The following is an 11883-nucleotide window of genomic DNA, read 5'->3' on the forward strand; positions in this document are numbered from 1 at the left end:
CCAACAGGATCGGTTTTGATATGTAATCAATTGGTTGACTTGGTCAATTGATTGAGGATCCAAGTTTGGTATGTCTTCAATTGATTGACTCGATGTAAGGCCTATATAAAGGCTACTCCTCTCATAAATTAGGGCATTGAAGAATTGAATAAAAAACCTAGCCTCCTTTTCTCCTTCTTCCTTCTCTTCTCTTCTTCTCCTTTCTCCTCCTCTTCTCTTCTTCCTCTTCCTTCTCTCTTCTCTCTGCAGTGGTCCTTTATCTGCTTGGTATGAGAGCCACGGCTTTGCCTCTGTTGCCAAAGCCTCGAGATCTGATTTATGGACGGACCACCTCCGAATATTTTTCTCTGTTTGCCGCACGTAATCTTTGCTGGGGCCATTGCACCGCGGATGCCCGATCATGTCGAAGGTCGTTGCGTGGCGCACGTTGCAACGCACGCCATCAAAGCCATTCCTCCAGATGATCGCACTATCAGAGCCACTCGCTCGCGTTCACACCAGAGATTAACTTCAATATGGCTTAAGGATGATATTGAGCCACCAATTTGAGTATTTTTAATTTTTATTTTCTGTATTTTAGTTGATTTGGTCATTTACTTTTTATTTTAGTCAAGTCAATTGGTTTAGCTGTTAAATCGTGTAATTGGCTCGAGTGATTGGATCGATTTTGGTATGTAATCAATCGGTTGACTTAGTCACTTGATTGGAGATCTAAGTTTGGTATGTCGTCAATTGTTTGACCTAATGTAAAGTCTATATAAAGGCCAGCCCTCTCATGAATTAGGGCATTGAAGAATTGAATAAAAAAACCTAGCCTTCTTTTCTCCTTCTTCCTTCTCTTCTCCTTTCCTCCTCTTCTCCTTTCTCCTCCTCTTTTCTTCTTCCTCTTCCTTCTCTCTTCTTCCTGCAGTGGTCCTCCATCAAAGAGTGTGGAGATAGGGTTCAAACTCGGGACTTCTACTCTGATACCATGTTGAAATCACCACTTGTCCCAAAAACTTAAGTTTATAGAATAAGTTAGATTTATTTATATGTTTTATATTTTCTTATATTTTTCAAAACTCCTTTTTTTAAAAAAAAGACATGGCATGCGTGCAATATACTAAATTCAAAATTTTCGTCTCAGTCAAAATTTGGATGAAAATATTATTTCTACCGATTTCAATATTCGATATATTAGGTGCTGAGTTTCTTCTTATCTGAAAATAATACTTGGTCTTGGGGCAAAAACTAAACCTTACTGGTTCACCATGGATAAAGCTATCCCTATTCCCAAGATCCCCCAACTTTTGTTGAAGACATCACTCACTTGGATCAATTTCAGGTATGAGATGTCCTTAACATAGCACGTATCGTTTATTACTTTGCTTGCTCGCCCATCTTTTATAGTACGCAGGTTGTATTGTAGAATATCATGAATAGCTGCTATTAGAAAATGGATAGTTATCATATAAGATATGTCACTTATGACATATAAAGCCGTCTTATTTGATGGCCATCCTCTACTGATGATAATTATCGAGTGCTGCATAGTATATTTTACGATGCAAAGAGTGCACCATAAAGAATTTTGGATCTGCATGAAAAGGATTAGGCTCAACCTCCGACCCTATTCAACCTCGTTCCGGATCTAAAAATTTGGTTCAGGGCAGATCTAGTCTCGGTCAAGACGAGCCAGGTGTAATCCCAATGTTGTCTTGGCCCATAAATCCCATGGGTTTTGGAAGCTTGTTGAAAAGTTCATCGAAATAGCTGATCGTAGCTTTTGTCATCTCATGCATTTCGTGGAGAAAAAAACATAGTAGGCTCCATTGACATGAGAGGAAGCATTGATTGTTATAATTCCAAATATGATAAATGCACCTGGTAGTCCTGCTTTATAACTAGCGCTTAAACATACGGGGAGGTAGAAGGTTTTCAGCATGAATGAAGGCTGAGAGACTGGAAGAGAGATTGGGTCTGATTACGAACTCTGATACCATTTGATGATGCTATTTAAAAAGTCAAGCACTTGAATGGATGGACATAAGAGTATATAAGTACTATAAGAATCTCTAACCAATCCAATATGGCCTTAGGATTGAAATCGGATCGAATACAAATCGGATACTAGTATAAACATATCCATATTTATTTTATATAATGAATATAAATACCGATATAGATATTAGTTAGATGCAAAAATTCGTATTCATATTTGTTTTTAATATATACGAATGCAAATCAGATACCAAAAGTATGGATATAAATATGGATATAAATCAGATAATTAAACTTTATCACCACATAATCAAAGATTAAATTACTAAATGGATGATAAATCAAGTTAATAGTATGTTAACAGATACATATCCTTTTTTTTTTAGGAATATAGATACGTATACGGATTTTAGTCGAATACTCAAATTTTTATTTATATCTAGATAGTTTTGGATATGAAAACAAATCCAAACGATATTATCCGATCTTCTTTCACCTCTAAATGTGAGAGTAATGTTGGCGAACAAGTTGTATTTGCTTGCTGCCCTTTTTGCCCAAAAGTTAGCGCCCCATTTCGAATTGCACCGACCAAAGCGAAGGCCTTTTTCGTTCCCACAAACAAGGTTTTTGAGAAAGAGCTGGCCCATTATCGCACACTAACCTAATGTCGTAGAGGCCAACGCAAGTATGGACCTGACATTGAACCTGAGAAAATGCAGAGCTTTCAAGTAACCTTTGGACCTATACACATCTAATACAGCTCTCAAGTGTCGTTAGCACTGCCAGGTTAACAGAGAAGCAATTGCTAATGGATGCCTGGAGGTACTAGTTCAATATTGTCAACGGCACTCAAATGTATCATATTAGTCCTATCAAATGTAACTGCTAATAGATGCCTGTGAATTGGACTCCATTAATTACCTCGCACAAACCAAATCGAATTAGTTTCAAACAATCAGCAAACACAATAGTTTCAAAAGAAAAGAAAAAAACATTTTATGGATTACAGCTTGGGACATGCAAGAATGCACTTTGTTTATGACTTTAATTTAATTCCATGGTGCAATGAGTTCTGGCGAATGTCTTCCAAGATAAAACAAGCGGGGGTTATTCACTATATGCATTCATTTGTCTGACCAAAAGCCACCGCAAGTGGAAAAAAAACTTTCACATTCCTTCTTTACGCTTCATGGTATGAATCGAAGGTTTTGGAGGACAGACTTAGCTCATATATTTGAACTGTTTATGTTTAAGTGAGCTGATGAGCCAACTCAAAATAAACATCTCTTATCTATAGGGCTTTAGAATGAGGACTCACAGTCCAATTGTCACAATAGACACAATTGTCCAAGAGCTCAACTAATGGGCATAGCCGTAATGGTAAGTAACCTTCCTTCCAAGGACATGATATGTAGGCAAAACATTGGACCACTATAGTTTCAAAGGATCAAAGACCTAAGGGTCACCCAAGTACAGGGCTAAGTCCAACGGTAGAATTTAATCCAATCAAATGCATCCATGTGAAAGCCAACTACAATTGACAGATAGAAGCAAACAATCAACACCACGCAAATAAGTTAGTTAATACATTATGTTCATAATTAAATAATGGGATTTAATTATGTGAGGACCTTGCATTAGGACAAAGCCATGGATGCAAATCAACACAAAGAGTACCATAATAATTCATCAAAACTTTGGCAGATTTTTTTTAATAGCTTTTTTTTTTTTCAATTTTCAACAAGTCTTTGCAAGCATCAATTTAAAGATGCATGGCATGCTGTTGATAATTTTCTTGCTATTGAGGAATCTTAATATGGTTCTTATTTGAGGATATTTCGTCTTTGATTTTTAGAAGCTGTCAATATGCAAAGCCGTCAATATGCCTTTGCATGTGCTTCTTTTCAGAGTCTTAGGAGCAGAAAACTGAGCTTCTATTTGAACAATGGAGGAGATCACAAGCTTCATCCTCTTTTTTTTTTTACTTTTCTTTTTTCTTCTCGCTCTTCCTTTGATTTTGGTTCCTGGCTTTTACATAGCATGATAGGTTGAAACTCTAAAAGATATGGGCCCTTGTTGTGGTCGACCAAAGAGAGGAGCAGAGGATAAGCGGACAACACACTTCCCTCTTCTCTTCTTCTCATACTACTTTTCCTCCTTTCTCCACACCTTTTCTTTGTCTACAACGAATCGAGGATTCATGTGGACGTGTATTTAGTCCCACATTGGTTATGCACTGAATAGATCTTCGATACTTATACAGAGCCAAGAAACCTAAATAATATCTTACGACTAGTCTTTTTATGAAATTTTGGATTTTAATAAATGGTATCAGAGTGTACCGGCTTTTGACCTATGTAGACTAGGAGACATTATAGCATGGGCGTATTAGAGCTAACCATAGGTCGATCGTGGTGCTGGTGATTAGATTTGAAAGGATTTGGATAAGGATTTTGGATTGGGCCTTTTTAGATGAGGTCCTAGATTGTTACACACACTCATCTCTCCTATTCTATGTGGGGCGTTGCTCAAGAGAGGAGGATGGGAGAGGGTTTCCATCCAACCTTTCCTCCCACGAAACGTAACATGGCCAAGTCCAAGAAAAATGGGTCCAGTCTAGGTCCATATCCAAACAAATCAGCCTGCAAGTCCAAGGCCCCAAAGCCCAATAATAACCAACCCGTGCCCAAATCCAGTCTGTATCAAATAAATACTAATGCTGTGGATCCAGTCTGTGGAGCCATGCCTGGACCAAAACAACTTACCATTGATATCAAGAATAAAATAGATAAGATTTATCATGCCATTGAAACCTTCCCGATAAAAAGGGGGGAGAAATCGTCTCGGCTGGAATAGATTTATCATTGATTTCTTCATAGAAGCGCCCACTGCCCCTTCGAAGTTGGAATAGACCGTGCCATTTATAATAGATTTCTCATCGACGTCATTGTAGACTGGATCGCTCGCATCTGGCACTCGTAAAAAAAAAAAATCAATGTGGAATTTGATCACGAATCTCATCATCATCACTACTTGGTCCGGTCACTCTCCACCCCCATTTTGTGCTCGAGGCAGCACTTTTAAGAATCCTAAGCACCCCCGGATCCTTATGGTTTAATTCTAAATACCAACACTATAAAGGGCCATGCGGATGTAGAAGGAAAAAAAAATAAATTCTGAATGAATATCCTTCCAAAAATTCAAATTTATATAAATATTAAATTTATATATATTTCTGTACCCTCATAAAATACTTTTTTTTTACAAATGCTTTCAATATAACGGTTTTTCTAACACCGTTAATAAAAAAAACTACTTTTATTTTAATTAAAAATAAAATAAAAGTTTAAAATTATTTTTTTGTTCTCTATCGTGATCGTCTTATAAATTTTTTTTTTTTGCACATCTATCCATTAAGAATATTTTAGTCATTTTAATTTGAAATCTTTAATTTTTTAACGGTGCTAAATGGCTGAGTATAAGGATAAAAAAAATAGCAAAATGAGTGTTTTACGATGGTATAGATGCAAATATTAATTTTAAAAGATTATTCATGCAAAATGCAATAGTTAGGAGGATATTCATGCAAATCCTCTTCTCTCCTTTTTTTTCAGAAAAGCGTAAAAATTCAGATTTTGGTAGAGAAATGGAGCCTTCCGACCCCTTAGGGCTGGAAAGAGGGGCATGATTTTGAACCCCTTTTTCTTGGATCGTGACAAAAGAGATAGGCCGAAAGTAGAGCTCCTGCTAATTTTAAACACAATTTTGATCAACTCAAGGTAACATGCAAAGCTTCCAACTTATATAACAGGAGGTTGCTTTCAGGATATGCCTAGATTATAACAATCCTTGTCTTTGCTGGCTGGCTAGTGGCTAGGAGTGGTTTTGGTTCAAAAATTAGCACAAAGGCTCAGCTTCACCTATTGGTAGATAATGCAACATGAACATGAATATATACATGTTCTTTAAAAGCAGTAGCTTCGCACACTCCTAAAATATATACACCCACTTGCATTAGATGAGGACTTCCATAGCGGATCAAACAAAAGATGCCATCAAATACTATTATTTGCATGAAAAAGATAATCTTTCATATATAACTTATTTACATGACAAAAGTCTGCCTCGAGAAACTTTTTACAAAACTGGAGTTAAGTACCGAACATCAGGGTTCATCACCCCACCCTTCATCTCCTGGATCACATAGCCCACCAAAATTTCTCCCCAGGAGAGACAAACTTATTCAGTAAGTAGTACGAAGAACAGATATATTTATATATAGATATGCCTGTCGAATGCTCTGAATTACTAGTAGTGGTTATACAGGAAGAGGCCAACTCCATCTCAAGCATTGTTTTCCGCAAATATATCAAGGAGGGCCAGAGCCTGAAAAAATAGTATATCTCTGTCACAACTCACAAATAAGCTGATGAAATAAGAGAGGTGTCAAATGATGTTTTTTCTAAGCATATACCTCAGGGATATTGAGCTCCAGACGAAACTTGGGGCCATCGTAGTGATGAAGGATTGGGCGGAAGGCGTCCTCTTCCAGTGGTTCACAGACCTTCCTCGTCACCACCCTCACCTAATCAAAGGAGGGGGGGAGAAAACAATGAGAACAGCATAAGCAAGCAGACCTAATCCTTGAACAAGTCATTAAGAAATCTCTCTGGAGTTGAGAAAAAGAGAGGGTGATAGCTTGGTTGGTGCAGGTCTCCATCAAAGAAATATAAAAATAAGATGGAATTCACCACCCAATGGAAAGGATTGGAGGTTTCATGTGTTGTTATAAAGAAAGCAAACCACCTCAACAACTAGCACCAGTATTCTTCATCCATGAATAAAGTAGTACCAGCATAGATAAAATAAGGAAGTGGAGTCATGTACCAACATAGATAAAATGATTAACATTTAATGTGAATAAAGAAAACAGAGGAAGTTGAATCAAACTCCATGATCAAACCATTAAGAAAATATTATCATGTCCAATCTTGCCTTTCATACTGAAAAAGGGGATGGGAAAGGAGGGATGGACAGGAGAAGATGCACTATCTTTCTGATCTGAAACTTATGTCCATCCAAATCCATGAAGGGACTCCCATAGTAGCTAGCATCAATGAATACACATCTAGATGAATACACCCATCAATGAACAGCCTTTTCAAAAGGAAACACTCATTCTGAAGCTAGAGTCTCACTGTTTGTATAACTTATCCAAATTAACAACGCAAGACAGAGAACAACAGGATACAATCGACCCAAACCCGAAGCAGAATCGAGTTATGGAATACACACCTGAGAAGGGAAACGGGATTCCCCAGGGCATTTCTTGTCCTCCCAAGCCGTTCGATCGATGTGGGTTCCTCCAAAGCTAGCCGCCTGTAGACGAAGTTGCAGGGCAAATTTGTATAAGAAAACAGAACCCAATTCCGTCGAGCGGATAAGATGGTATGAGATAGAGGAACAGATGCAGCACCTCAAAAATTCCATGGAGCTGATGGGTCGAGTAGTTGTAGAGGAAAAGAGGCAGCCCTGGTGTGATCGCCCGAACCGAGTCTCTGTACCTTGGCGGCAGGCCTGTTACCAACCAAAACCAACAAAAAAAATAAGAAAAAATGGTTGCCAATTTCTATCTGAATTGAACCAATATTTAGGGAAGTTTTAACAAGGAAAGATGTCAAAGCTCAATAACTACTAAAAATTCAATTCTTTTGGTTGACAAGTTTGACCTCCCACCATTAAATCTGAAAAACAGAGTTACAAAATACCTCAAAGATAGTGCAAATTTGTGGGTAGGATACCAAGTGATTTCCTTTGCTACAAAGGAAATTAAATGGGTTGAATCTAAGTAATCGAGCATGTACTCCTAAAAATTTGAACTTTCTTCCATTAATATTAATAACGATAATTAAATTGCGATCAAAGAACAAAATTCGAACTTCCCTTTCAAAAATGATGCGAAAAATAAAGATAATAATGATAATTAATCAAATAAAGCATGCATACCAAAAAGCTGCCTTCGGAGATTCTCCTCCATGGTATCGTTGTTGCAGACAAAGATATAACCCCCGACCGCTTCACTCCTCGGCAGGGCCTCCGACGGCGGCAGCGTCTTGAATCGCTTATCCACCGCTCCATTGTTATTGTTGTTATTGTCGTTGTTATTCCCGTAATTGCTGTTCTTCTTCTTCTTCCCACTCCCTCCGTCATTACCATTATTCTTCCTCCCGCCATACCCGTTATTCACCGACTTCCCGATCGCCTTGCTAAAATAATTCTTGATCTCCCCGTTGTTATTAATACCGTTGTTATAACCATTATTTACAAAATTCTCATTCTTCAGTCCACCGTTATTCCCACCGCTATTCTTTCCCGTATTGCTGTTGTTGTACCTCTCGTTGGTGCTATTCCCGAACGCCAGCTTCTGATTTCCGAACCCCGTCTTCCAGACGAGATCGGAAGGCCCTACGGGGTTCTCGAAGTTTCGGCGCTCGTCGATTCTTCTCACAAACGAGTCGCTCCATATGCTATCCCCGATAGACAGGTTGGATAAGTTGGTGGTCTGGAGCCGGATCTGATCACTGAAGTTCCAGAACTCGTTGTTGGCCTCCATCTTCCGCGACTAATTCCCTCTAATCAACTAATATTCAGTGTATCAGTCGAGATTGGTTTAGGAATAGGGGTGGGAATAGGGTGTGGATTGGAGCAGGGAGAGGAGAGGATGGGGGTATTATAAAGTTGGGAGTGGGTGAAGGATGATGGGCAGGAAATTTCTTGGAAGGAAGGAGGGGGGAGGAAAGCGTGTGAATGTGTCAAGAGAGGTGACACAAACGCGTTTTGGATTTTGGAAGCCAGACCGTGAGCAGAAGATGACGGGTTCCTGAACGAATTAATGGGGGATAAAACGGGAATTGGGGGGGGGGGAAGGGGATTACTTCATGGAGAGGGCAGTGGTGGGGGGGGATTACTTCGTGGGGAGGGAAGTGGTGGGGGTGGGGCAGAGGGACACGCGGCGGGCCAGGTCGCATGCCACGACCTCTAGAAGGGCGGCTGGTTGGCTTCCAGAAGCTTGACTTGGGCACCGGCGACGTGGGGCCCTAACAGTCATACACGTCGTAATAGAGTGATATGGGACAGGTGGGGAGCCCGGACAGGGGTTGTATCCTTCCTTCGCGAAAATCCACCGTTGGATCGGAAAATAGCCACTTCGTGATCTGTGCAGAAAGAATTCGTAATTCTTTGAGATATGTGCGGATCGTGATCCAACGGCCAACCTCGGGAAAGAACATAGATCGTTCCTTCGCGCGAAACATACACCCGGAACCGGGGGAGCACGCGTGTCTGAAAAGCCAGTCTTTTGATGGAGGGCGAGGGAACGCGATCTGGGCCGTCACGGCGTGTGGGTGGGTGGGATCATGGACTTTGGATTTCATGACTCGTCGTGTGACACGTCATAGTGCGCCAAATCGGCCATTTGTCAATTCAGAAAGCCAAAAAGGGCCATTATTTTTTCACAAAAAAAAAAGAATAAGGACCCAATGAATGACCATAGCTAATAATATGTTTAGGTCTAAACAATTTCTTAGTAAATATTCTCTCCATCTCTATTAGTTTTAGTACATTTAATCGGCAAACATTAGATAATCATGAATTTTTTTTTGACTTTATGTTATCATCAGCAATGGATCCGATGCAAAGAAAATATTAGATAAAAGATTCAACAACCTGTTTACATGATTTCTGTGGAAAGAGAACGCTGCATAGAGAGTTTTTTTTTTTTTTTTTTCTTGAGTCTACACGAGGTTGTCTCATGGTTGGTACATTGGTATATGTTTAAACAACCAACGTTACGTGACCTGGAATTTTCTTTGGCTTGATATACGGTTTCACACTAGTTGATGTGATTAATTGTCGTTACACGTAGTGGCTAGCGCGCTCTCAATACCTAGAAGAAGACGTAGCAAGGTTTGGTTCATGTGATGTCACACGGAAGGAACTGTTAGGACACGGAAAGCAATGTATATTTGACTTTTAGCATCTTGTATGGCTGTCTAGTGCTTCTTCAACACTCGCACAATTTTGAATAATAAATTGAAGTTTATTAAGTACTTGTGCTAATGCAAGTGGCTGAGCTGGGTTTGACAATTGAACCCGGCTCCTAACCAATGTATTTTGTTTGAGTTTGGGCTTGGCTCATGGCCATTGACAAAGTGACCTGAAGTCAAATCCGACTCCACGCCCAACCCAGACGCTTCAGATTTTGGCATAATCTCTGCTCTGGTTCGCCATCATCTGAACTTGAAATTGTAGGTATTTGCACAAATGTCGGCTTGCACAAAGCTCTACTGATCTTAGGAGATTTTGCAATGCTTAGGGTATCAATCTTGCATAATTGCTACATATCAATCTTATATAATTGCTTTACTTAAAAAAAACACCGATTACGTACATATTTTGCCGATAGACATGTTTATCGGATGGACCAGGCCGTGCTTAGCCCCATACATAACCAAAATTATCCAAGCCTAAGCTTGGCACAGCTCGGGTTTCGGGCTTACTTTCCAGGCCCGAGCCTGTTAGGTTTGGACGTTCAGCCGTCCACGAGTTTTTCAAATCGTCGTGGAGATAAGAGAGGGAGGGGACGACGTGTCCTCTGTTTTGAGCCTTATCTTTTCTTCTTTTTTTTAATTTGAATTTTAGATAGAAATTGGCTAGGCATGCTTTCTTTTGTCTAACATGTGCCCAATTTAGGCCAATTCTCACACATATGAACCTGAGACTTAAATCCATATTCCACCATTTAAAAGATTCCATGGCCTGTGAGGATTTCGTTCAAGCCCTTGAACTGCAGTCTACAATCATCATATGTTCTTCTGGACCTGTTCTTTGTAGAGCAATTCTTGTACACAGCATTAATTCATTAACACTTCGGGCCAATGGTGGACATTGTACTCTTGTTTGAAGAGTTTTATGTGAAAAAAAAAGGAGAAAGGGACAAAAATGGTATATGAGGAGGCATGAAATCTACCTTTCCAAAAGAAAAAGACGCAAGAGGGAGGATCCGACTGTGATCTCTCTCCATCGGTCAAGAAGATTTGGTTAAAGAGGCTCTCCAACTTTTGAATTTTCCCCAAGGTTGCAAGAAAAGAGCGTTAGAAGGATAGCAATGTGATGGCATGAGCAAGCCTCGAGTGGGTCCGGGGTTCGGGGACAGCGCGCCCGTGGAAGCGAACGTCAGCAAGCGTGCCGTTTAGTTTGGAGAAAGATACGTGGGCGCGTTTCCATGTGATCTGCCAAATTGGAGCGTGCACTAAAATCTAGCGCTCCACCAGGGAAAGGTTCGTGTTTTGAATATTAGGCTATTTCAAAGCACGAACCTTTGACCCGGCCACTGTAATTGGTTAAATTCAGGAGCGCTCTAATAGCGGAGGGCTACTTTTTGCTTCAAAATATTCGAAATATAACCAGTGGTGGTGTGGCTTTCTAGGTCAAGAATATTTTCAGAAAGGCAAACGGAATTACGGACTGGGTGGCTTCATATGTGGCCAGTCGCTCCGAAGTCATCCTGACGTTGGAAAAAAAAATTTGCCTAAAGCGCTCTTAAACTTGTTGTTTTCTAATCTTATTAGACATATCCGTACTATAACTATATAAATCATTTGCTTCAGCACAAGAAAAAAATATTAGAATTTTTTCCATGGTTGCACGACTTTAGTATGCAAAATATACTGGCCTTCTGGAAGATGAATCCATGGGCTAAACTTTCACAAATATTTTTTTTATAATCTCCTCCACATATATACATATATATATATATATATTTGGTATAGGAATCTCCTCAATAATTTTTGTAGGTGCAATCCTGACGGTCTATATGGTTGTCTCTTGAAATGTTCTCTAAAT

The 11883-nt window shown here is 39.6% G+C and overlaps 1 protein-coding gene across 1 annotated transcript; it reads right to left on the bottom strand.

The window, feature by feature from the left end:
- Positions 1-6019: 6019 nt before the first annotated feature.
- Positions 6020-8874, bottom strand: LOC103719665 (B2 protein-like). Its single transcript, XM_008809011.4, has 5 exons — positions 7987-8874; positions 7457-7557; positions 7276-7359; positions 6455-6565; positions 6020-6366 (listed from the first exon to the last, which is right to left on the bottom strand). The coding sequence occupies exons 1-5, from the start codon at positions 8591-8593 to the stop codon at positions 6325-6327; spliced, it is 945 nt and encodes a 314-aa protein (XP_008807233.1). The 5' UTR covers positions 8594-8874; the 3' UTR covers positions 6020-6324.
- Positions 8875-11883: the final 3009 nt, after the last annotated feature.

The sequence above is a fragment of the Phoenix dactylifera genome, chromosome 8 (genome assembly GCF_009389715.1).
Source record: "Phoenix dactylifera cultivar Barhee BC4 chromosome 8, palm_55x_up_171113_PBpolish2nd_filt_p, whole genome shotgun sequence".
Taxonomy (NCBI): Eukaryota; Viridiplantae; Streptophyta; class Magnoliopsida; order Arecales; family Arecaceae; genus Phoenix; species Phoenix dactylifera.